This window comes from Theropithecus gelada, chromosome 10, assembly GCF_003255815.1.
Source record: "Theropithecus gelada isolate Dixy chromosome 10, Tgel_1.0, whole genome shotgun sequence".
NCBI lineage: Eukaryota > Metazoa > Chordata > Mammalia > Primates > Cercopithecidae > Theropithecus > Theropithecus gelada.
The window spans coordinates 18,857,595-18,879,804 of record NC_037678.1 but is presented as its reverse complement, the minus strand read 5'-3'; the positions used below and the strand labels follow the sequence as shown (position 1 = coordinate 18,879,804).

At 54.8% G+C, this 22,210-nt stretch overlaps 2 protein-coding genes across 16 annotated transcripts in view; one reads left to right on the top strand and one right to left on the bottom strand.

Moving 5' to 3' along the window:
* The window catches only part of SFI1 (SFI1 centrin binding protein), a 114,216-nt gene extending 94,750 nt beyond the window's left edge, over positions 1 to 19,466 (top strand). For 4 of the 5 annotated variants that reach the window (XM_025400059.1, XM_025400058.1, XM_025400057.1 and 1 more), the window contains 18 exons: positions 2,860 to 2,941; positions 3,255 to 3,433; positions 4,801 to 4,876; positions 5,356 to 5,451; positions 5,916 to 5,992; positions 7,347 to 7,449; positions 8,929 to 9,025; positions 12,102 to 12,262; positions 12,740 to 12,814; positions 14,071 to 14,145; positions 14,279 to 14,455; positions 14,527 to 14,780; positions 15,726 to 15,797; positions 15,985 to 16,216; positions 17,675 to 17,807; positions 17,930 to 18,008; positions 19,029 to 19,140; positions 19,228 to 19,466. In XM_025400059.1, coding sequence (XP_025255844.1) covers positions 2,860 to 2,941; positions 3,255 to 3,433; positions 4,801 to 4,876; positions 5,356 to 5,451; positions 5,916 to 5,992; positions 7,347 to 7,449; positions 8,929 to 9,025; positions 12,102 to 12,262; positions 12,740 to 12,814; positions 14,071 to 14,145; positions 14,279 to 14,455; positions 14,527 to 14,780; positions 15,726 to 15,797; positions 15,985 to 16,216; positions 17,675 to 17,807; positions 17,930 to 18,008; positions 19,029 to 19,140; positions 19,228 to 19,332 — 2,185 coding nt within the window. In that variant the 3' untranslated portion in view covers positions 19,333 to 19,466. The remainder of the gene's footprint in view (positions 1 to 2,859; positions 2,942 to 3,254; positions 3,434 to 4,800; positions 4,877 to 5,355; positions 5,452 to 5,915; positions 5,993 to 7,346; positions 7,450 to 8,928; positions 9,026 to 12,101; positions 12,263 to 12,739; positions 12,815 to 14,070; positions 14,146 to 14,278; positions 14,456 to 14,526; positions 14,781 to 15,725; positions 15,798 to 15,984; positions 16,217 to 17,674; positions 17,808 to 17,929; positions 18,009 to 19,028; positions 19,141 to 19,227) is intronic. The other variant, XM_025400060.1, reaches the window with a different exon arrangement.
* PISD (phosphatidylserine decarboxylase) overlaps positions 19,410 to 22,210 on the bottom strand; it is a 49,199-nt gene continuing 46,398 nt past the window's right edge. For 8 of the 11 annotated variants that reach the window (XM_025400072.1, XM_025400071.1, XM_025400067.1 and 5 more), the window contains 3 exons: positions 21,891 to 22,037; positions 21,437 to 21,597; positions 20,255 to 20,731 (listed from right to left, as the gene is read on the bottom strand). In XM_025400072.1, the coding sequence (XP_025255857.1) occupies positions 20,507 to 20,731; positions 21,437 to 21,597; positions 21,891 to 22,037 (533 nt within the window). In that variant the 3' untranslated portion in view covers positions 20,255 to 20,506. Of the gene's footprint in view, positions 20,732 to 21,436; positions 21,598 to 21,890; positions 22,038 to 22,210 lie in introns of all 11 variants that reach the window. The other 3 variants (XM_025400066.1, XM_025400073.1, XM_025400076.1) reach the window with 2 other exon arrangements.

Sequence of the window (22,210 nt, the reverse complement as noted above, 5' to 3'; positions counted from 1 at the left end):
ATAGAGTCTTACTCTGTCGCCAGGCTGGAGTGCAATGGCGCGATCTTGACTCACTGAAACTTCCGCCTCCTGGGTTCAAGTGATTCCCCTGCCTCAGCCTCCTGAGTAGCTGGGACTATAGGCATGCACCACCATGCCCAGCTATTTTTTTGTATTTTATTAGAGACAGGGTTTCACCATGTTGGCCAGGATGGTCTGAGTCTCCTGAGCTCGTGATCCACCCGCCTCAGCCTCCCAAAGTGCTGGGATTACAGGGATGAGCCACTGCGCCCAGCCTTTTTTCTACCTTTTTAAGGGTTCATTTAAATTTTTTTAGTATTGTATTTCCTGCATCAACTTTTTAGCTCTGTATTATTTGTAGTTTTTAGATTGTTTTAGGAATTACAGTGTGCATCCTTATTACAGTTGTTCGTATGTATGTATCTCTCTGTTTGTCTGTCTATGTATCTATCTGTTTATGTTTTAGAGACAGGAGCTTGTCCTGTCACCCAGGCTGGGGTGCAGTGGCACAGTTTTGGCTCACTGCAGCCTCTTCCTCCTGGGCTAAAGTGATACACCCACCTCAGCCTCCCAAGCAGCTGGGACTACAGATGTGTGCCGCCATACCAAACTAATTTTTTTTTCTAATTTTTGTAGAGAAAGGGTCTCACTATGTCGCCCAGGCTAGTCTCAAACTCCTGGGCTCAAGTGATCCTCCTGCCATGGCCTCTTACTGTTCTGGGATTATAGGTGTGAGCTACCATGCCTGGCCCAGTTGTGTTTAGAATTAATATACTATTTCATGTTTAGTGCAAGAACATAAAAACAATAAAATTCTATTTTGTTCCCATCCTTGATGATATTATTATTTTTAGAAATAAACATTGTGGGGTCTCACTATGTTGTCCAGGCTGGTCTTGAACTTCTGGGCTCAAGACATCCCCCTGCCTCAGCCTTTCAAAGTGCTGGGATTACAGGAGTGAGCCACCACCCCCAACCAGTGGTACTTTTTGTCATACATTTTATGTGTAATGATTGATTGTAGAGACGAGGTCTCACTATGTTGCCCAGGCTGGTTTTGAACTCCTGAGTTCAAGCAATCCTCCTGCCTCAGCCTCCTGAAGTGTTAGGGTTACAGGCATGAGCCACCATGCACACAGCCTACAACGTTACTATTTTTGCTTTAAATAATCAGTAGTCTTTTTATAAATCGAGAAGGAAAAAATGCAGCCTTTTACATTTACCCACATATTTTCCCTTTCCAGTGTTCCTTGTGTCTTCCTATACATTTGAATGTTCATCTGTATCATTTTCCTTCAGCCTAAAGATGATCTTTTAGTGTTTTTATACTAAGGTCAACTGGGGTCGAACGATCTCAGCTTCTGTGTCTGGTCTCTCAACTCTGGCTGGGCCAGAGCTCCATCTTACAACCCTGTCTAGCTTCTCCTGTCTCTGTTCTCCTCTTGGCCCTGCACAGTCGCTCTCTGCTAGGCTTCCAGGAGTCTGCATGTGTGGCCCTCATCTGAGGACCTGGGACAATCTCAGTGAAATTTTGGGTACTTCGCTGTGTTCAGCTGTCTCCTTTCTAGTACCCTGCCCCCAAATTCCAGCCCCTCTGGCAGTCATGAACTCCAGTCTTTGCCTCCTCTGCTCACTGAGGCTGAGGGAGGCTCTGCTTAGCCTCCCTTCCTCTCACTGTTTAGAAGGTGCCCCCAGGCAGAAAGTCTGGGCGGCCTCGGGGCTCACCTTGCCTGTGTCCTGTCTTTTCAGCATCAAAATCTACACTTACTGTCCAGCGCCTGAAGACAGTTGCCACATATGTTTTGCCTAGTTTTGTCATATATGGCCAGAGGGTAGATCCAAGACCAGTGACTGTGTTCTGCCTGCAAGTGGAATCTTTGCTTTAAGTGATGTGTCTTGTGTGTTAAATGTCAGGGGAGCGAGATCCCGCAGTGCTGAACACAGATCCGATGGCTCCACCAGCGTGGCGCCCCTAGTGACTGTTGATCAATTGTCCCAGCACTGCTGTTGCAGGATTTGACGTTGTTAATGGTGATCTGGTAGGCCTAGGCAGAGATGACAAAACAGTGGTTCCCAAACCTTTCTACTTTCCTAATTCACCTGGAACACTTGTTTAAAATACAATTTCCTGGGACCCCCCTCCGACTTGCTCAGTCAGCCTTAGGGGTCTGCCCCTTGTTTTTCAACAGGTCCCCAAAGGATTGGTCATTGTGCACTGGAAAGGGCTCCACGAACAATCCTTTATCAGTGTTGTTAAGTCAGTATAGAATTAATGAAGACCTGGGGTCTTAGGGTTGGACTCTTTTTCGTACGGGGTGAAGGCTTGGCTGATACCAGAAATAACTTGGAAAATGTTGGCCTTTTTAAGTTTGTGGTTTTTTGGCTATCTGCTTTCCTTCCCTTTCTCTTTGTGTTGCTTTCTCCCTCATCTAAGCTTATTCACCTCTTTTCTTTTTTTCAGAGACAGGGTCTCACTCTGTTGCCCAGGCTGGAGTGGAGTGACATGATCATAGTTCACCACAGCCTCAAACTCCTGGGCTCAGGCGATCCTCCCACCTCAGCCTCCCAGGTAGTTGGGACTACAGGCACACACTATCACACCCAGCAGTTTTTAAATTTTTTTGTAGAGATGGAGTCTTGCTATGTTGCCCAGGCTGGTCTTGGCCTCCAGCGATCCTCCTGCCTTGGCCTCCCAAAGTATTAGGATTACAGACATGGGCCACTGTGCCCAGCCACTTAACTCACCTCTTATACCATAGCATGGTATAAAAGGAAAAATCCAATTATTTGGAACTTCTAGTTCTGTTTGGGTTAATTTTTGGTTTTGTTAAGTGCTTTACATTCTTCCTTGTTTTTTAGGGAGACATTAGAGAAGCAAGTATTTTCTATCTGGAGGCAGAAGACGTTTCAGCATCAAGAAAACCGCCTGGCAGAGAGAATGGTAAGTGGCTGCCCCTGAGGAGATGTGTGGATGGGTAGGATCTGATTCAAGCCGTTGCACTCATGGCCTCCCCTCCTCAGGAAGTTGTTCGGACCTCACTGGAGGGCTCCTGCCTGTGACTCTTGAGGCAGGGCAGGCTCTGGGGCATCTGTCCTTTCTCAGTGGAGCCTACAGACAGCTTCTGGGCTGTACCACATTCTGACGTCCATTCCTTTTGCCTTAGTCATTATGTGTGGCCTGTAAATTCTTTCCTGGCTTCTGTGCCTCTCTCCTACTTGACTTATTCTGTTCTCTCCTTCCTGTCCTGCCTCAGGCCATCCTCCACGCAGAGCGACAGCTTCTGCATAGGTCTTGGTTCACGTGGCACCAGCAGGCAGCAGCACGTCACCAGGAGCAGGAGTGGCAAACAGCGGCCTGTGCTCACCACCGCCATGGGCGGCTCAAGAAAGCTTTCTGCCTCTGGAGGGAAAGTGCCCAAGGGCTCAGAGCAGAGTGAGTGGCCAGTTCTGCCTTAAAAGCCTTTCTATCCCAGGCCAGCTTTGATTGTACTAGCAGCACCATCAGCTCCAAGTGCCTGTCTGGAGGATTGCTTTACCCCAGACTCTGGTTGTAAGTTCTGGAAGTTCAACCTAAAAGAGTCTAACTAAAACTAGGTTGGCTGGGCGCAGTGGCTCACGCCTGTAATCCCAGCACTTCAGGAGGCTGAGGTGGGCAGATCACCAGAGGTCAGGAGTTCGAGACCCGCCTGACCAACATGGAAAAACCCTGTCTCTACTAAAAATACAAAATTAGCCAGGCATGGTGCTCCATGCCTGTAGTCCCAGCTATTCGGGAAGCTGAGGTAGGAGAATCGCTTGAACCTGGGAGGTGGAGGTTATGATGAGCCAAGATCGCACCATTCTACTCTAGCCTGGGCAACAAGAGCGAAACTCCGTCTCAAAAAAAAAAAAAAGGATTGTAACAGCAGGACCTTGGGGTACCTCATGGAACTCACAGCCTCAGGAATTTGGCTGGGCATAGAAGTTCTCAGTGGATCGGGGAGGTCCTGCTCATTGGCCACATCCTGCTTACACTTGGGGCCCATTTGAAGTGACCATAGCCAGGTTGGGAGGCCGAGGCAGGTGGATCACTTGAGCTTATGAGTTCAAGACCAGCCTGGCCAACATGGCAAAACCCCATCTCTACTAAAAATACAAAAATTAGCCAGGCGTGGTGGCACAAGCCTGGAATCCCAGTTACCCAGGAGAGTGAAGCATGAAAATTGCATGAACCCAGCAGACGAAGGTGGCAGTGAACCGAGATGGCACCGCTACACTCCAGCCTGGGCAACAGAGCGAGACTCTGCCTCAAACAAACAAAAGTGGCCATAGCAGGGAATACACTGATGGGCCCATGCTGTGACAGCTGACCGCTGCAGATAAGGGATAGGGACCAGCAGCTGTGGCCAGTGGGTGGGCTGTGGCAGTTTTTAACCACACCACGTAGTTAGAGAGAGGAGGGTAGGCAGCCCATGTGTCTGCTGCAGAGGCTGTCCTGCTTTGGGGCCTTTCAGTATCCACTGTGTGTTCTGAGGATCTCACTCCCTGTCAAACTCTGACCATGTTTAACCACTTTCTCGGTCGGGGGCTTCACACCTGCACATGTGAGCTTCAGTGGCACTTGAAGCCCTGGGAAGTAGGCCAACATGTGATCACAGGTGCTTTTTTCTGAGAGTGCAAGTTCTTTGGCAGCTCTTCAGAGAGGGTCTCTGCTCCCCTCAAAACTTAACCAGGTAGGGCCATGGACCGTGAGAGGGAGCCCGTAGAGGGTGCCCTTGCTGGGTGGGGGCTGCAGCACTGAGCTCTGCCATCTCCCCACAGGAGGACGGGCAGGGTGCGGGCAGCAGAATTCCACGTGGCCCAGCTCCTGCGCCGGGCCTGGAGCCAGTGGAGGGAGGTAAGGCTTTGTGGCGAGTGCCACCCGTGTATGGCTTTTGGACAGGTGGGCTGTGTGTCAGAGGGACTCAGGCGATGTATGGGCCACACCACCTACCTCTGAGCCGAAGGAAGAGAGCAGGCAGCACATAAAGTGTTAACTCAGTTTTATGAGATGATTGGCTGAAAATTTTGCGTTCTTTCAGATACTAGGCTGTTCTTATTTGAACTTACTGCATCTAAAATGCCTGATCTAACCGTTTACAGGAGTCCTAGTGAGTGTTAAAAACGTTTAAACTCACAATTGAGCATTTACTGCAAATCAAGCACTTGCCTCATCCAGTCATCACAGAACCCCTACGAAGCGCATATTTATCGATGGGGCCAGAGAGGTGAAGTCATTTACACTCACACAGATGACGTATAAAATGGAGGCAAAGCAGGAAGCCACCCCCACCTCAGACCCCAGCCCACGGTGGCCACTGTCTCCTCTGTCTGCAGTGCCTGGCCGTGTGGGGGGCGGAGCGGCGGAAGCTGATGCGAGCAGATCAGCACCACCAGCAGAGAGCGCGGCACAGGGCGCTGCAGGCGTGGGTGGTAGGAGCTGCTGCTTCCCTCCTGATCTCCGTGCTGTGGGGACCGGGGAGGTTTCTGGAGACTTTGTTTCCCTTCTTTGTTCTTCCTGTTCCTCCCAGAACAGAGTAATGTGACACACCTCAAACCGAGCAAGTGCCCCAGACAGCAGGCCTTAGGCCACAGGGTTCTTTGATTCTTGCTTGGCCAAGTGGAACCAGGTGCTGTCAGAGGGTACCAGCCTTGTAGTGAAAGCAGCTCCTGGCCCTGGAGGCCCATGGTTTGACTTAGCAGGTGAGGGCCTGTGAGACACTTTCTCCCTGTCTGGGAGGGTCTGCTGGCCCTGGGACCAGGGGCTGTAGGCCTCTCCCTGCCATTTTTGAGTGCTCTGGGCATGGCAGCCTTGTGGTAGATGCACCTCTGAGACCTGCCTAAACAGGGAGAAGTGTGGGCCCACGGGCAGCCTCAGTCTTCCTTGTCCCCTACAGACTTACCAGGGCAGGGTACGGAGCATCCTCCAGGAGGTGGCAGCCAGGGAGAGCCAGCACAACAGGCAGCTGCTGCGGTGAGTCTCCCGGGCGCCTCCCAGGCTCTGACTGGGGAACGAGGAACGCACTCCAAACCCCAGCCTTTTAGGGAGTCCTGCCGAGGGCCAGGTGGGGGATGATCCCAGGTTCCTAGTAGCTAATACCATGGTCTTGGCTTTTCCACTTCACTCACGGGTTCGCCTTCATTTGTCTTAAGCCCCTGCTGTGTGCGGGGCGGGACCTTGGAAAGCACCTGTCACCTGCATGCCTTAAAGGCCACTTGTTTCCTCCCTACTTCACACTGCAAGATGCAGCTTTGCAAGGCACCTCGTCGCCTCCTCCACTCCAGAGGCTGCAGCGGCTCCCTTTCCTGTCAGTTTCCAGGCAGTGCCCTTCCAGCTTGCTCTGCAGGCCTGTCACTGACTCTCCAGAGTCACCTCTGGGCCCCGTCAGACCATCTGCACCGCTCACCCCTGTGGAGGGCGCTTCTGCAGCTTCTACCACTCTTTCTAAGCCAGACTCTAACCTCACTCCTTCCCAGCAGTCCTCCCACATGCCCCTCTTTCATTTCCTGCCTTTGTATTTGTTCAGCACATGATATTCCTGGTGGCCTGTGGGCAGTGGGTCTCGTGGACTTTCAACGCCTCCATCCTTAGCTGGGCATAATGGCTCACGCCTGTAATCCCAGCACTTTAGGAGGCTGTTTGAGGCCAGGAGTTCCAGACCAGCCTGGGCAACACAGCGACACCTTGTCTCTACTGAATATAAAAAGATTAGCTAGGCATGGTCATGTATGCCTGTGGTTCAGCGACTTGGGAGGCTTAGGTGGGAGGGTCACTTGAGCCCTGAAGGTCAAGGCCGCAGTGAGCCGTGATCATGCCACTGCACTCCAGTCTGGGCGATGGAGTGAGACCCTGCCTCTAAAAAGTAAATAAAATAAATGCCTCCATCCCTCATACGGGGTCCCATAGAGCGCCCATCCCGCTCTTGAGACAGGGCGGAATAAGCGAGAACTCCCCGAGCTAACTCAGCAGCAAGCTGCGGCACAGGCAGCCTTCCGGGTTCCCTGTCTCACCACACTGCTCTCATCACAGTGAGTCACCTGTGTTGCCACTGTCTAGTTATGCCCTGTTATCCTCGTAGCACCTGGAGTTGGGTCTCCAGCAGTGCTGGGTCCCTCATGCATTCTTGGTGCCCAGCCCAGAGCAGCTGCTCAGTAGCCATTTGTTGGACATAGACGTGCACGTAAACATGGGTGTTGGTGAAACAGACATTCTTAGGTGTAGAGTCCCTGACTCAGGAGTAGGGGAAGAAGTAGGAATGATTCACAGAAGCCTCCCTTCTCTCTCCATCCTGGTGTCATCTGCCCTTCCCACACCCATGCACCTGCAGAGGGGCATTGCGTCGCTGGAAAGAGAACACCATGGCCCGAGTGGATGAAGCCAAAAAAACCTTTCAAGCAAGTGCTCATTACAGAAGGACCATATGTTCCAAGGTGAGGTATAAGGAGGCAAGCTGGTCACCCAGGAGAGTTGGGGACTGTGTTCTGGTGAGGGCGTGGGATGTAGGGGGTGGTGCCAGAGATTTGAACTGAATAAGGAACCTAGAAGTGGGTAACTTTCCTCCAGCACACACACAAACACCCATGTGGACACATGTTTAGTTTTTTACTGAATTACAAACTAATATGCATTAAAATAGAAACATAACACATCATAAGTGAACTAGTTCTTATGAGAACCAGTATTTTTTTTTTTTTTTTGAGACAGAGTCTTACTCTGTCACCCAGGCTAGAGTGCAGTGGTGTCATCTCAGCTCACTGCAACCTCCAGTCCCCCAGGTTCAAGAGATTTCTCCTGCCTCAACCTCCCGAGTAGCTGGGACTACAGGCGTGTGCCACCATGCTCGCCTAATTTTTGTATTTTTAATAGAGGTGGGGTTTCACCATGTTGGCTAGGCTGGTCTTGAACTGCTGACCTCAGGTGATCCACCTGCCTCCCAAAGCGCTGGGATTACAGGCACTTTGAATCCAGGAGGTGCAGTGAGCCAAGATTGCACCACTGCACTCCAGCCTGGACAACAGAGCAAGATTGTCTCAAAAAAAAAAAAAAGAAGAAGAAGAAGAAGAAAAACTCCGGAGCTAGCCTGTGCCTCCCTTCCCCCGGAAGAGGATCACAGGAGTCTTTGCTTGGCTCCAGAGCTTGAAGAGGAGGCCTTTTTGGTGGGAATGGAGTTCATGACGCTTGCGGAGCAGGCACCAGGCATCCCCTGGGCAAGTGTTTTGTGATTGTGATTTTATAGGCATCACTCATACAGAAGAATGTATACAATGTATGTGTGTTCCATTTACTAAACAGTAATAGAGGCCGGGCGCCATGGCTCACGCTTGTAATCCCAGCACTTGAGGAGACTGAGTCGAGTGGATCACTTGGGGTCAGGAGTTTGAGACCAACCTGGCCAACATGGAGAAACCCTGTCTCTACTAAAAATACAGAAATTAGCTGCGCGTGGTGGCGCGTGCCTGTAATCCCAGCTACTCGGAAGGCTGAGGCAAGGCTGAGGCAGGAGAATCGCTAGAACCTGGGAGGCGGAGGTTGCAGTGAACCAAGATCACGTCACTGCACTCCAGCCCAGGTGACACAGCGAGACTATGTCTCAAAAAGAAATTATATAAATAAATAAAATAGAATGAAGACCCATGTATGTAATGACTTCACTACTTGATGGCAGGGTATGATATGAAAATCCTGGTAGAAGAGTCCCAGCAGCCGAGATGCTGGGCTTCCTGTGAGGGGCTGGGGCCCCGTCCTATTGCTCAGCGGTCTGCGTGCATGGCAGTTACTTCCTGGAGCGTGTGTGAGAAGCAAATGGCAACAGCTTGGCCTTGCCTCTCCAGGAGCCACCGTCACAGACCTGGGGTGGCCCCGGAAGCCAGGAGGTGTAGTGACTTGCTGTGCTCCTTGCCTGCCCATAGGTCCTGGTCCAGTGGCGGGAAGCTGTGTCAGTGCAGATATATTACCGACAGCAGGAGGACTCTGCCATCTGGGAGGCCCGGAAGGTGCTGGACAGGGGTAAGTGGGGCCCCCAGAAGCAAGTCGTGTTGAGGAATGTGACGACAGCACTGTTGTGGAGGTCCCTGTGGCCCCCATAAGTCTGTCTCCTCCTCATACATGCCAGTTGCCAGTGGTTGCCATGACAAAGTACCACAGACTGGGAGTCTTCAAACCACACAGAATTACCCTCTCAGTTCTGGAGGCTGGCAGTTAGAGATCAAGGTGTGGCAGGGCCGTGCTCCTCCTCAGGCTCTAGTCCTTCCTTGCCTCTCCCAGCTTGTTTCTTGCTTGTCATGGCTCTCCTGGACGTGCAGACCCATTGCTCCAGTCTTTGCCCCATCTTGACATGCCTCTCCCTTCCTGTGTCTGGGTCCCTTAGAAGGACTCTGGTCATATCAGATGAAGGACCCACCCTACTTGAGTGTGACGCCATCCTTTCCAATTACATCTGCAGCCAGCCTAGTGCCAGATAAAGTCACATCGTGAGGTTCCAGGAAGGGCATGAATACAGCAGGTGTGGAGTGGGTACTGTTCAGTCCAGTATATCTTAGAAATGTATTACCAACTGATTGCCAACCAGTTTATGTTAAAATGAAAGGCTGGCGCTTGAGATCTACAGAGAAATAAAAGAAGCTGGAATGGAGGAGTTTGGGGTGGTTGGGGGGCGGTGGTTTTGACAGGAAAGTCCTTGCCGCTTGTCAGGTCAGCCTCCACTGTGTTAGCGTCCTGCTTCCTTGTGTAGCTGGGCCCTTGAATGTTCAGGGGCCAGAGACATTCTCATTCGATCTCAGGAAGTCCCACTGCCTGCTGTATATACATTTTTGGAAAGATTGCAGGGCACAGTGGTACACACCTGTAGTCCTAGCTACTCGGGAGCCTGAGGTGGGAGGATCACTTGAGCCCAGGAGTTGGATGGAGGCTGCACTGAACTATGATGACACCACTGCACTCCAGCTTGGGTGACAGAATGAGACGCAGTCTCTCTCTTTTTTTGAGACAGTCTCACTCTGTCGCCCAGGCTGCAGTGCAGTGGCACGATCTTGGCTCACTGCAACCTCCACCTCTTGGGGTTCAAGCAATTCTCCTGCCTCAGCCTCCTGAGTAGCTGGGACTACAGGCGCGTGCCACCACACTGGGCTAAATTTTTGTATTCTTAGTAGAGACGGGGTTTCATCGTGTTAGCTGGGATGGTCTCGATCTCCTGACCTCGTGATCCATCTGTCTCAGACTCCCAAAGTGCTGGGATTACAGACATGAGCCACCATGCCTGGCCAAGACCCAGTCTCTTTTAAAAAATCTTTGCAAAGAGTCTAGAACAGGAGTCCATGCCCCTGCTTGCAAGTTGCACAGACACACGGCAGACCCGTGGGGAGCTGTCTCCTAACACAGCCAGCAGTCCCATAGCAGGAGAATCTGACACGCTGAAGGGGACAGCTCAGTTTTAGAATAAATGAAAATACAAACAAAAGTGAAAACAATTAGAAATTGTTTAAATTGGCCCTTAAAGAAATTGACCAAGTTGTTGAGTTGGTTTACAAGAGTTTGCTCCAGGACAAAACTGCATCAGCTTTGGTTTGGTTCTGACTATAGCATGTGTTAATGAGCATGTTTCAACAAGTCCTAGTGACAAAACCCCGGGCTCAGCCATCCCACACGGCTGCATTACTGCACCACGAATGTGCTGCTGAGTCCTGGAACTCAGCTCAGAAACCTGCACTGTGTTTCTAGTTCACTAAGAAAGAAGCTGAGGGGTTTAGCCAGTCCTTGGGCTCTGGAGCTTCTGCGCCTGACCCTTTGGGCACCTGACCGTGCAGCTTCAAGCTCCAGAGGCTTCTGGACATTTTGGGTCGGCTGCCTTAAGGGTCAGGTGCCCACTCCTGGCCATGGTGGGAAGTTACAGGCTACGGGTTTGAGTTTTGCCCGAAGCCGCTGCTCTCTGAAGGACTTTCCTTAGAAGGAGGCAGTGACAGGTTTGGATTGCCACGTCCATTACAGATGGTGTGAGACATTTGGGAGACTGGGCAGCAAGACAGTGTACACGTAGTAGGTACACAGTAAACACCTGAGGAACAATTGCCTGGCTTATATTAAGGCCTCAGTGTCTCAGGCACACCTTGGCAGGCCAAGGGTGGGGCTGGAGGAGGGACTGGGGGGAGGATGTCACAAGACCCATTATGCAGGGTGCTGCAGATGCGCAGGCTGGCGGTCATAACCTGGCTCTGCGTGTGGCCTCCAGCCCTCTCTGAGTCTCAGTGTCTTCATCTGTAAAATGGGGATAACAGTGCCTACCTCTTGGGGTTGTTGTGGAGATCAACCGAGATGACAGGTAGAGAGATAGACACTTAGAACAGAGCCCAGACGTCAGCATGCAGCACTAACATGGGTGCCTCCCGCTTGTGATCTGCCGCCTTCTCTGCCTGCGCCGGTGGGCCTGGAGGGCTCCTCATCTTGGCATCTGTGCCCTGCTCTCAACCCTGTTCTGTTGTCTCAAAAAGAAAGTTCTCTCAGGGCCCAAGAAAGATTCACTCAGGGGAGAATCTTGTGACACAAAAACAAAAGGCAGGATGTGGCTCGTGCCTGCAGAACCCAGGGGGCCAGAAGACGTGGCCTGGCGACCAGCGCACTCCTCCCCAGCCGCGGCTCGGGCTGCTCTGACTGCTCTGACTGGGCCTTGGTTTCCACCCTGGCCAAACAGGCTGCCCTCTCCTCCAGCTGCTGCAGCTCAAGTGGGGGCTCCTCCTCCTCCCTCAGACTGAGGCTCTTCCTCTGCGCGCCCAGCAGCATTTTGCACGTGACTCTCACGGGGGCCTCTGGCACCCCTGTGGAGGCTGTGGACAGGCTTGTGGCTCTGGGAGGGCCCTTGGGGAGCACAGTGGTAAACAGATCTGGTTCCAGTCCCTGGGGGGTTCACTGTTGGCAAAGGTGGCCAGAGCTGTCCCTAGAGAAGGGCCATGGTCCACATGTGGTAGTTGCACCGTGTGGGCTGGACACCTGGACTCTATCCCCGCACAGCCATCTCTCCTCTCTGCACCTTCACCATTATGTAGTCACTGGTGGAAATCCCACAAAACAGCAAACTCTGACTTGGATCTAGGCTGTCTGCGGACCTGGTTTCAGCGCTGGCGGGACTGCAGCCAGAGGTCAGCCCAGCAGAGACTGCAGCTGGAGAGGGCAGTCGAACACCACCGCCGACAGCTGCTGCTGGAGGGGCTGGCCCGGTGGAAGATGCACCATCTGGAATGTGTCAGGAAGAGGGTGAGGCCGACGGTGGCAACTCTCCAAGTTCCACCTGCCTGGCAAGGGGTGTCCAGGCCAGGAGACCGTATCTCAGGAAGGGGTCTCTCCTGACAGCACTCCATGCAGCCGGTATGAGTGGTGGGTGGTTTGGGGTCCTGTAGGACAAGGCTGCAGGAGCCTTTCTGGGCATTTGGTGGAGCCTAGCGGGTAGCCAGCCCCAGAATCCAGTGTCTCCCAGAGAAGACGGCTCAGCCTAAAAACCCGGTTCATGCTGACCCGTGGCTTATCAGTGCTGGGGGACCTACGGAGTGAGTCCTCTAGGTGTCCCCTGCCTCCCCCTGCCTCTCCCTGCCTATGCAGGAGACCCCTGGCACCATCCAGGACTCCTAGCAATGGGAGGACATTCAGCTGGGCAGAGACTGGGTTAGATCAGGACCCACCGCAGGCTGTCTAGGCTAGGTCAGGACCCCACTCTGTGCACTTGCTCTCCCCTAGCTCCTGCACAGGCAGAGTACCCAACTGCTGGCACAGAGACTCAACCGGACCTGCTTCCGCCAGTGGAGACAACAGGTGGGAACCCGGGAGATGTCCCCTCCATACTTCCTTCTCTGTCCTCTGGCGTGTGAGGCCTGGGCAATGAGTGACCTTCGGCTTACACCTCTAGTTCAGTATTTTTACTATTGCCCTCCCCAGGGCCACCTCCTTTACCACCTTCCTGTCATTTCCGAGCACATCAGCTTTGTTGCATCTGTAGCCTGCGTAAGACCAGTTACTTCAAGGCCTGGTTTCTCTTTCTACAGTGTTGTATTAAAAAAATACATCAGTGGAGGCTGGGTGCGGTGGCTCACGCCTGTAATCCCAGCACTTTGGGAGGCCGAGGTGGGCGGATCACAAGGTCAGGAGATCGAGACCATCCTGGCTAACACGGTGAAACCCTGTTTCTACTAAAAATACAAAAAAATTAGCCAGGCATGGTGGCAGGCGCCTACTCGGGAGGCTGAGGCAGGAGAATGGCGTGAACCTGGGAGGCAGATCTTGCAGTGAGCCAAGATCACGCCACTGTACTCCAGCCTGGACGACAGAGCAAGACTACCTCAAAAAAAAAAAAAAAAAAAAAAAAATCAGTGGGCCAGGCATGATGGCTTACACCTATAATCCCAGGATTTTGGGAGGCTGAGGCAGGAGGATTACTTGAGCCTAGGAGTTCAAGACCAGCCTGGGCAACATAGTGAGACCCCATCTCTACAAAAACAAAACAGAAAAATTAGCTGGGTGTAGTTAGTGCACACCTGTGGTCCAAGCTACTCGGGAGGCTGATGTGGGAGGATCGCTTGAGCCCAGGAGGTCAAGGTTGCAGTGAGCTGTGATCATGCCACTGCACTCCAGCCTAGATAAGAGTGAGATCCCATCTCAAAATAAATCAACATAATTTTTTAAAAATTAAAATGAAATATGTTTTAAGACTTGCTGGGATCTTGCTAAAAAGCCAAGAGGGATCACGCAGAGCAGCACCCACACGTCCCCAGCTCCCTCTTCCCATCCTGTTGTCCTGTTCTTACCGTTCCCCAGACCCCAGGACGGTGTCTCCACACATCCCCCTGCAGGAGCCCTTTGCCACCTTCTTTCCTAAAGGTCCTTCCTCAGGCCACAGATGGAGCGTCTATTGAGCACCTCATGGCCAGGCACAGGGCTGGCCCTTCCTAGTGGAGGAAGTGGGAGCCTCAACTAGAGAGGGAGCCCAGAGGGACGATCCGGGCAGGGCCCCTTGATCAGCACAGCCTCCCTGAAGGGGCAGCAGGGAAATGATCTAGTCTTTCTGGCCCTAGCTGGCAGCCAGGAGGCAGGAGCAGCAGGCGACAGTGCGGGCCCTGTGGTTCTGGGCCTTTTCGCTGCAGGCAAAGGTAATTGTGTTTCTGCATCCTACCATCCCTGCCTCTCCCTCAGGCCTTATCCCTGCCTTGGAGGGAGGGCACCTGGTCTGTGGGGGACCCCTAAACAGGGAGATCTGGGCCTCACCTCCCACCCTCCCTGGAGGTGTGGGCCACGTGGCTGGCGTTTGTACTGGAAAGGAGGAGGAAGAAGGCGCGGCTGCAGCGGGCACTCCAGGCCTACCAGGGGCAGCTCCTCCAGGAGGGTGCCACACGGCTCCTGCGCTTTGCAGCCAGCATGAAGGCCTCCCGGCAGCAGCTGCAGGCCCAGCAGCAGGTCCAGGTAGGCCCAGGGCCCCTTCCTCTGGGGAGCAGGCAGGGTGTGGCATGAGCTGACCAGAGGCTGTGTCGCAGGCGGCTCACAGTCTCCATCGTGCTGTCCACCGCTGTGCCATGCTCTGGAAACAGAAAGTGCTGGGGCGGGGCGGGAAGCCTCAGCCCCTGGCAGCCGTCGCACCCAGCAGGAAAGTGACGTTTGAGGATCCCCTTCTCAACTGCATTGCCGCTGGGGCTGGGGATGCCACCGTGGGGACCAAGAGGCCACAGGCTCCTCTGCTTCAGGGAGCTCTGGGCCGCCTGGCTGCTGAGGAGCCCCACGCCCGGGAACTGTGAGTAGCCCGTCCTCACCTCATCCTCCTCGCTTCCACCCTGGGCAAAAGGTTGGATGGCGTAGCAGGGAGGAAAACTGGGCCCTGACGGGGGACAGGGCGGGCTGGCCTCGGCCTTGTCATAGCTGAGCTGCTGCGAATCGCCTCTTCTCCGGCCAGACCCCATCCCTCCCCTGGCAAGAGAGAGTGGCGTGGGATTTCCAGACCCTCTCTCCTTTGCCTGCCAAAGTTCAGGAAATAGGTGTCCCTTCCTCTGCAACCCCTTCCTCCCCTCTCACCCGTCCTGCTGACAGTCTTCCGGAGTCACACCCATAGCTGACAAGGGAACAAGCTCAGCCCTGCCTGTGCCTGCTGGCCTCTCTTCTGCTCCCTCACAGCCAAGACACTGGTTTTTTGTCAGAAGCCCCTCTTTCTTGTGTGGGCTGGCACCCATCCCTCTGCCCGCCCTGACTATGGTCTCCTCAACCCCTAACCTGCCCTGCCCTATGCTGATGAAGCTGGTGGCTCCCACAGCAGCCAGCACTACCCGAGAGCCTTGGGCCCTGGGGGAGTTGTCAGGTGGGTGCATGGGGCCTGGGTCCCGGTCGCTGCTCTGCCCCTCACTGACTGACCTTGATGGGAGCCTGAACATCTCAGAGGCTGCTCCCCTGTGACATGGACCCTGGCGACCTGTACACCTGCATTACCAGGGTTGCTCTGCGTGTCAAAAGAGACAATGTGGGTGAAGCAGTCCCCTGGCGTCAGGTACCTTTTGTCAGAACTGCTGGGAGCTCTGTGGCCCAGGCCACCCCAGCTTACTTGCTTACCTGGGCCTCGCCTTCTCTGACTTTCGGTCTCCCTATAAAATTGGAGGGGTCTGACTAGCGACCCCCATCCCACAGAGATCTCAGACCCCCCTGTAGCCCCTGGTCAGCCCAGGGGAACAGACCCCATGTTTCTTCCCAGCAACACTGCCCACTCAGCGAGGAAGCAGCCGCGACGCCCACACTTCCTGCTGGAGCCTGCGCGGAGCCAGAGGTCCCTGGGGTGTGGCACCATGGGCAGGCAGGGGTAGGTGGTCAGGGGGCCCCAAAGGCAGCTGGCGCCTCCATCTGGGGCCTGTGTTTTGGCAGTCCTGGGGTGGGTGGCCCCCTTTCCTTCTTGTTCCTTGGTCCCAGAGGAGGGTCCTGTGGCCTGACCAGGCTCTTGCCTTCCCTGTGCTCAGGCCTCAGAAGCCCAAGGAACATGGCCTAGGTATGGCTCAGCCAGCAGGCCCCTCCCTGACGCGGCCCTTCCTGGCAGAGGCCCCGACAGCACAAGTCCCACACAGCCCCGGGCCTGGGGCCCTGTCAAGCGCCCCTGGCCCAAAGCAGATCCCGACGGCAAGCACAGGCCCGGAGCTGCTGCTGCTGCCTCCTCCCTCCTTCATGCCCTGCGGGGCAGCTGCACCAGCCAGGGTACGTCCTCCACCACCAGGCCTGGGCGCTGGGGCTCTCTCTTTGGTCTGGCTTCTGGTGCTCCTTCTCATACCATAGCTGTACTCATCATTTCTGGAAAACCTTGGCACAGGGAGGCCACTCATCCATTTGACAAGCATAGGTAGCCACTACACACCAGGTCCAAGGGCCACAGCAGTGAACAGCCAGCCAAGGGCCCTGCCATCCTGAAGCGTATATTCTAGTCAGAGACAAGCAAAGAAAAGCCCCTGCCTGCAGGCCAGTGACGTGGCTGCAGATCACGTAGGGTCCTGCAGCCACGGTGAGAAGCAGCCTGGGATTTGAGAAGAGGAGGAAATCGGGGAAGGGTTTTGGCAGGGAGCACCATGGCAGGTTTCTGTGCAGGCTGTGGTCACCATGACCTTGTGGTCCAGACAAGCAATACTGGTGGCCTGGGCTCAGCGGTTGCCATAAGAGGGGACGGATACTCTCTTGGCGGCCGATGAGGCAGGATATGCTCTGAGGGATTTGCTGAGTGAGGGGGAAGAAGGAATCCAGGCTGATTTGGGCTGCTGGCTTGAATAACTTGGGGAACAGAGTTCTTTGACTGGAAGAAGGAACTAGGGGTGGGGACTGGTTTGGGCTGAAGCGTCAAGAGTGTTTTGAACCAGGTTCTTGATGTCAAACTTGAGAGAAAGCAAACGTTGAGTCTGACCTTCAAGGAAGAGGTCAGGGCCAGAGATTGAGAAGAATCCTCAGCACAGGCCGAAGGTAACCCCAGAGCCGCTGCAGCCTCTAGGAGGAGTACAGGGGAAGGAGAGAGGGGATGAGCTTCCAAGTGGGGAGCCTGGGCAGGGATGGCCAGGGGGTGTGAGAGCTCAGTAATGGAGTGACAGCTGCTCTCAAGCCACCAAAGCAGCTGGTTCCTGAATGGGGATGAAGGGGCAGGAAGGAACCAGTTCCTGTGGTGAGTTAGGCCTTGTGGGGCCACCTACCCTGGCTGGAATGGTGTGTGGGGTTGGAAGGGTTTTGACCCCTGTCGGGTGATGGAAGGGGCAAGTCCACTCTCACCAGGAGAGGAGGGCATGGAGGAGGCTGTAGAGCGCTGGACTCTCACTCACCACTTCTCACTGACGTCGAAGCTTAGCAAGGTCATGAGCTCAGAGCAAGGTGGGGGTGGAGTTGGGTAAGGCTAGGAACAGCTGCTCAGGCAGTGGAGGCGCGAGGCGGACTGTGGTGACACAGGGTGCTCCCTGGTTGCTTGTGGGACTTTCTCCTACAATACCAGGTCCTGTGTGCAGAGGCAGGCTCGACACTGGATGAGCTAGCACGGCCAGTGCCTGGGAAGCCCAGCTCCTGCAGCTGGGGGCCTGGTCTTCCCCCACCCCTGCAGGGCAGGCAGTGACAAGGACTTGGTGTCCCCCTCCCCGGCTTCCTCCTAGCTTCCCTGCTGAGCATCCACCCTTCTTTCCTTTGCAGGCGTCAGCACAGCCGGCTACTCCTAGGGATAAGCCCCAGGTCCCCCAATCCCTGGCCAGTGTCCCTGACCCCCATCTACTCCTTCCTGGGGACTTCTCAGCCACCAGGGCTGGGCCTGGGCTTTCAACTACAGGTGTGTACCTGGGGCCTGTCAGGGCAGAAAGCACTCAGGCCACTCCCGGACCTGGGACTTGCTATTTACCCTGGTCCCAGAGGGGAAAATGGTCTGAAACAAGCTTACTTCTGTCGCCATAGGCAGCCTGGACCTTGAGGCTGAACTTGAGGGGATCCAGCAGCAACTACTGCACTACCAGACCACCAAGCAGAACCTCTGGTGAGCCCTGCAGCCCTGGCTACAGGAGCAGGTGTTACCTGGAAAAGTGGGCGGGCAGTTCCATTTCCCCTGAGCCAGCTGCCAGGGTCCTGTGGGTGGTCTTGGTCTAGCTATGGAGGGGTGTGGGGAGCCCTCAGTGTGTGCTGTCCAGAAAGGCCCCATCTCCACCATGACTCTTGACCTGGCTTGGTGCTGCTTAGGAAGGCCCCAGTCAGCCTCACCTATGGACAGAGGCTCTGCTTCCTATAGGGGGATGATAAAGTTGAGCAAAACTCTAAAAACTCGATGAGGCCATGCTGTCCCCAGTGACTAATTATAACACTGATATTAAAGGTGCAGAGAAGGGCTGGGTGTGGTGGTTCACGCCTGTTCCCAGCACTCTGAGAGGCTGAGGTGGGCAGATCACGGGGTCAGGAGTTCAAGACCAGCCTGGCCAATATGGTGAAACCCTGTCTCTACTAAAATACAAAAATTAGCTGGGCATGGTGGTGCACGCATGTAGTCCCAGCTACTTGGGAGGCTGAGGCAGAAGAATTGCTTCAACCTGGGAGGCGGAGGTTGCAGTGAGCCGAGATCACGCCATTGCACTCCAGCCTGGGCGACAGAGTAACACTCCATCTCACAGAAAAAAAAAAAAAAGTGCAGAGGAGACAGGCCCGAGACCCACTGCACTCAGTGGTCTGGGGACCATCATCATGCAGCAGCTTCAGAGCTTCGACAGCAACAGACTCTGGCACCTCATCCTTGCCTCTGCACAGGGGAAGAGAGACAAGAAGTGTGTTTTCGCCCAGGCCCACCTGAGTTGCTGTCTGCTAGGGAGGGCGGAGGAGACTGGGAGAGGAAAAAGAAGTGTTCGGCTCCCAAGCAGGGGCCTGCAGCTCAGGTCAGGGGCCCTACCAGACCGTCTTTCTCTCTGCACCCGACACCCGCATCAGAATTAGCTGAGGTGCCGCTCTCTGAGCCGGATGGGGCTCTGCCAAGGACCCAGCCTGGCAGGCAGCAGGTATCTCCACCCCTCAGGTCCTGTCAGCGGCAAGCGAGCAGCCTGCGCAGGTGGCTGGAGCTGAGCAGAGAGGAGCCTGGACCTGAGGACCAGGAAGTAGAGCAGCAGGTGCAGAAAGAGCTGCAAGAGGTGAGGCCCGAGGCCAACCCCAGGTGTCCGTAGGGACGCCCCGGGCTGTGTTCCCTCTCAGCCCTGGCTGTCCCTCTCTGGCCCCAGGTGGAACTGCAGATCCAGCAGCTGGCAGAAGAGCTCCAGGCTCAGCGCCAGCCCATTGGCACCTGCATCGCTCGCATCCAGGCCCTGCGGCAGGCCCTGCGCTAGCATGTTTGCCCCAGGGATGCAGGTGCTGGGCTGTCGGGGAGGCCTCAGGCCACCTCCAGGAACAGAACACAAAGTTATAAGTTTTATTTTTTTATTTCAAAATGTTTTGCCATTAAATGAATTACTGTTCAGAAGTCTCCCACTTCTCATACAAAAATACTGTGCTACTGATACAGTTGAAAAAGTTCAATGATGGCTCTCCTGCAGGAGAAATTCACAGCGTCCCCAGGGTCAACATAAACTCTGGCCCTGTCCCCGCCACTGGGGGCTCCCCAGGCACGCATTCCTGATAACTGGGACAGGTTTTCCAGGCACTGACCGACTATCCACCAAGGGCCCTCTGCCTCCCAGACAGACCCTGAATCAACAGCAGCAACTTTCCCACATTTCATGTAGGGATATGGGGAGGACAGGAACTCTCCCCTGTCCCCAGCTGGGCCTACCACCTGCCTGCCCTGTTCATTCTGGTGCCATGAGGCAGGTTCAGTGATTAGTCTTGCCTGCTGCAACGAGGACCTGACCAGCTCCAGAAGGTCACTCATCAGGTCCTACAGAGGTCTGTATCATTAATCAGTGTCCTCAGAAGACACTGGCAGAGTCCAGGGTGATGCATTCAGCCACAAGCACAAAGACTGCTTTTTCTAAAGAGCAGGATGAGGTGAATTTGGGAACAGAAAGCAGTTGTCATGAAGGCTGTGTGGCTCTGCTGGGGGAAGAGGCATCCACAGTCTGTGCCAAGGAGGCACCTCACCCTGTGCAGCAGGAGGGTTAAGGCCAAAAAACAAAAGGGGCCAACAGAAAACAGCCCAGGTGATGGGGAGGAGCAGCAAGAAAAAATGACAATTGAGACCAACTGAAGGTTCAGTCGGGAATGCAGGATCTCCCGTCTATACAGTGTTTAAAAAGATCCAAATGTGACAGATCATTCCAGCCTGCACTTTTTATTTGTAGGGAGAAGGAACAGGATAGGTTGAGGGCATGACAGGGGCTCTCACCACCTCTTGTCTGCACCTCCGGAACAGGTGGGAGCCGAGTCATTCAAGTCCTACCTGGTCAGACTCTCACCCACCCTGAGGCAGGCCCTCACCTGGATGGCCTCATGGGCCTCCCTCTCTAAAAGACCCTCACTCTGTTTGGAAAAGATCCCTTAGCAGCCATAATCAGGAAAGAGGCTCTAGAGCGAGCCCAGGGCCTCCCCAAAGCGGATTTTCTGTCCTGTTTTCAGCTGGAAATTGAAGTCCTTGGGGGCCTCAAAGATGAGCACAATGGTGGAGCCCAGGTTGAACTCGCCCAGGTGCTCGCCCTTGCGCATGGGGACGCCCTCTCTATTGGTGTGCGTCACGAAGCTGAAGTCGTTGTAGGAGCCCTTGCTGTGCCTCGGGCTGTTTGTGTGCAGGTCCTGTGGTGATAGGCTGGGAGTCAGTGGGGCCACCAAGTGCACAGTGTCACCCCACATGTGTTTGGAGTCCCACCCACTCCCTCTGTTGCTTGTCCCCAACACCACCCAACCCAGCTCCAAAAGGGAGGTGGGGATGGCATCTCAGGGCCAGGTGGGCCCAGTCTAGCCAGATCTCACACACAGCATTGACGCCTGCTGTGAACTAGGCCCAGGAAAGACGGAACAATCGGACCCAGTGGTTTCCATGCATGGTGCTGGGAGAGTGGCACCTGTGGGAGCCAAGGCCGCTGATCACAAACTGACACCCAAAAAGGCAGCCCCTTGGGACAGGGTGGGCAGCAGGCCTGCGAGTGCTGACCCCCTCACATGCTGTAACCAACATGAGCCACCCCGAGCTCAACGCTCCCTTTCTGTTCCCTCCTCACTCTCACCTTTGACCATGGTTCCTAGCAGAAACCAGGTGCCAGGCAAGGAGGTTAATTCCCTCTATCTCTTCCAGCCAATGGTGCAAGAAGGGAGGGAAGCCTCAGCTGGCTGGCAGGTGGAGCGGCCCATTCTCACGACAGCTGTTCAGCAGAGCCATGCCTGACCAGACATGTGGCCGCCCTAGAATTCAGTCCCAACCCATCCGCTGCACAGCAGACAAGGCAGGTAGACCCAAGAGGTCCAGCCCTTGGGCTTTGGCAGGGCCCACACTCTGCTTACCTGGTCAAAGTAGATGCGAATGGAGCCCACGTTGGTGGCCCCCACAGCCGTCAGTGAGAAGAAGCCATGTTTCCAGTCCCCCGTCAGGACTACCCGCTCGTTGTGGCAGAAGAGCTCTTTGATCCAGCGAGCCATGCCAGGGTTCACTGACATCAGGGAGCCTGCAGAGGCAGGGAACGCTGCTACTCCCTGTCCAGAGCCCAGTGTGTCCACTCCAGGGCAGCCAAGACCCAAAGGGACTCATGGCCTGTTGCCCTGATGTCATTTCCAAATGACACTCGGCTGAGCCGAGTGGGCCCCATGGTCCCCTGCCCACAACCAGCCTGCATAAAGCAGTCAGCTCCTGGCCTCGATGGCCCTGACCTGGAGCCTGGTCCCCTGACACCAAGAAGCTGAGAGCCTCTATGTGAAGCCCACAGAGGCAGCTCCCCCCACACGCTGGCCCTGGGCTGACCTGGGAAGTGGCGCCGGTGGGACACAGTCCAGTCCGTGGGGGAGTGGAAGCAGTGGTAGTCCCCGGGGGCCAGGTAGATGACACAGTGATAGAGCTCATTCCCTTCCCGGGTGACCAGCTGGTTCTTGAAGGAGTCACACGAGGCGGCTGTGGGGTAGGAGCAGACATGAGGCCACCAACACAGTGAGCACCCAGCACGGAGCCCGAGTGCGGTCTGCACATGGATTCTCAGGGAGGCCCCACATGCCAGCCTCAGCTCCTTCCCCAGCATTCCCCTCCCTCCCGGTCCAGCCACACAACAGCAGGGCTGCCTGGCTCCG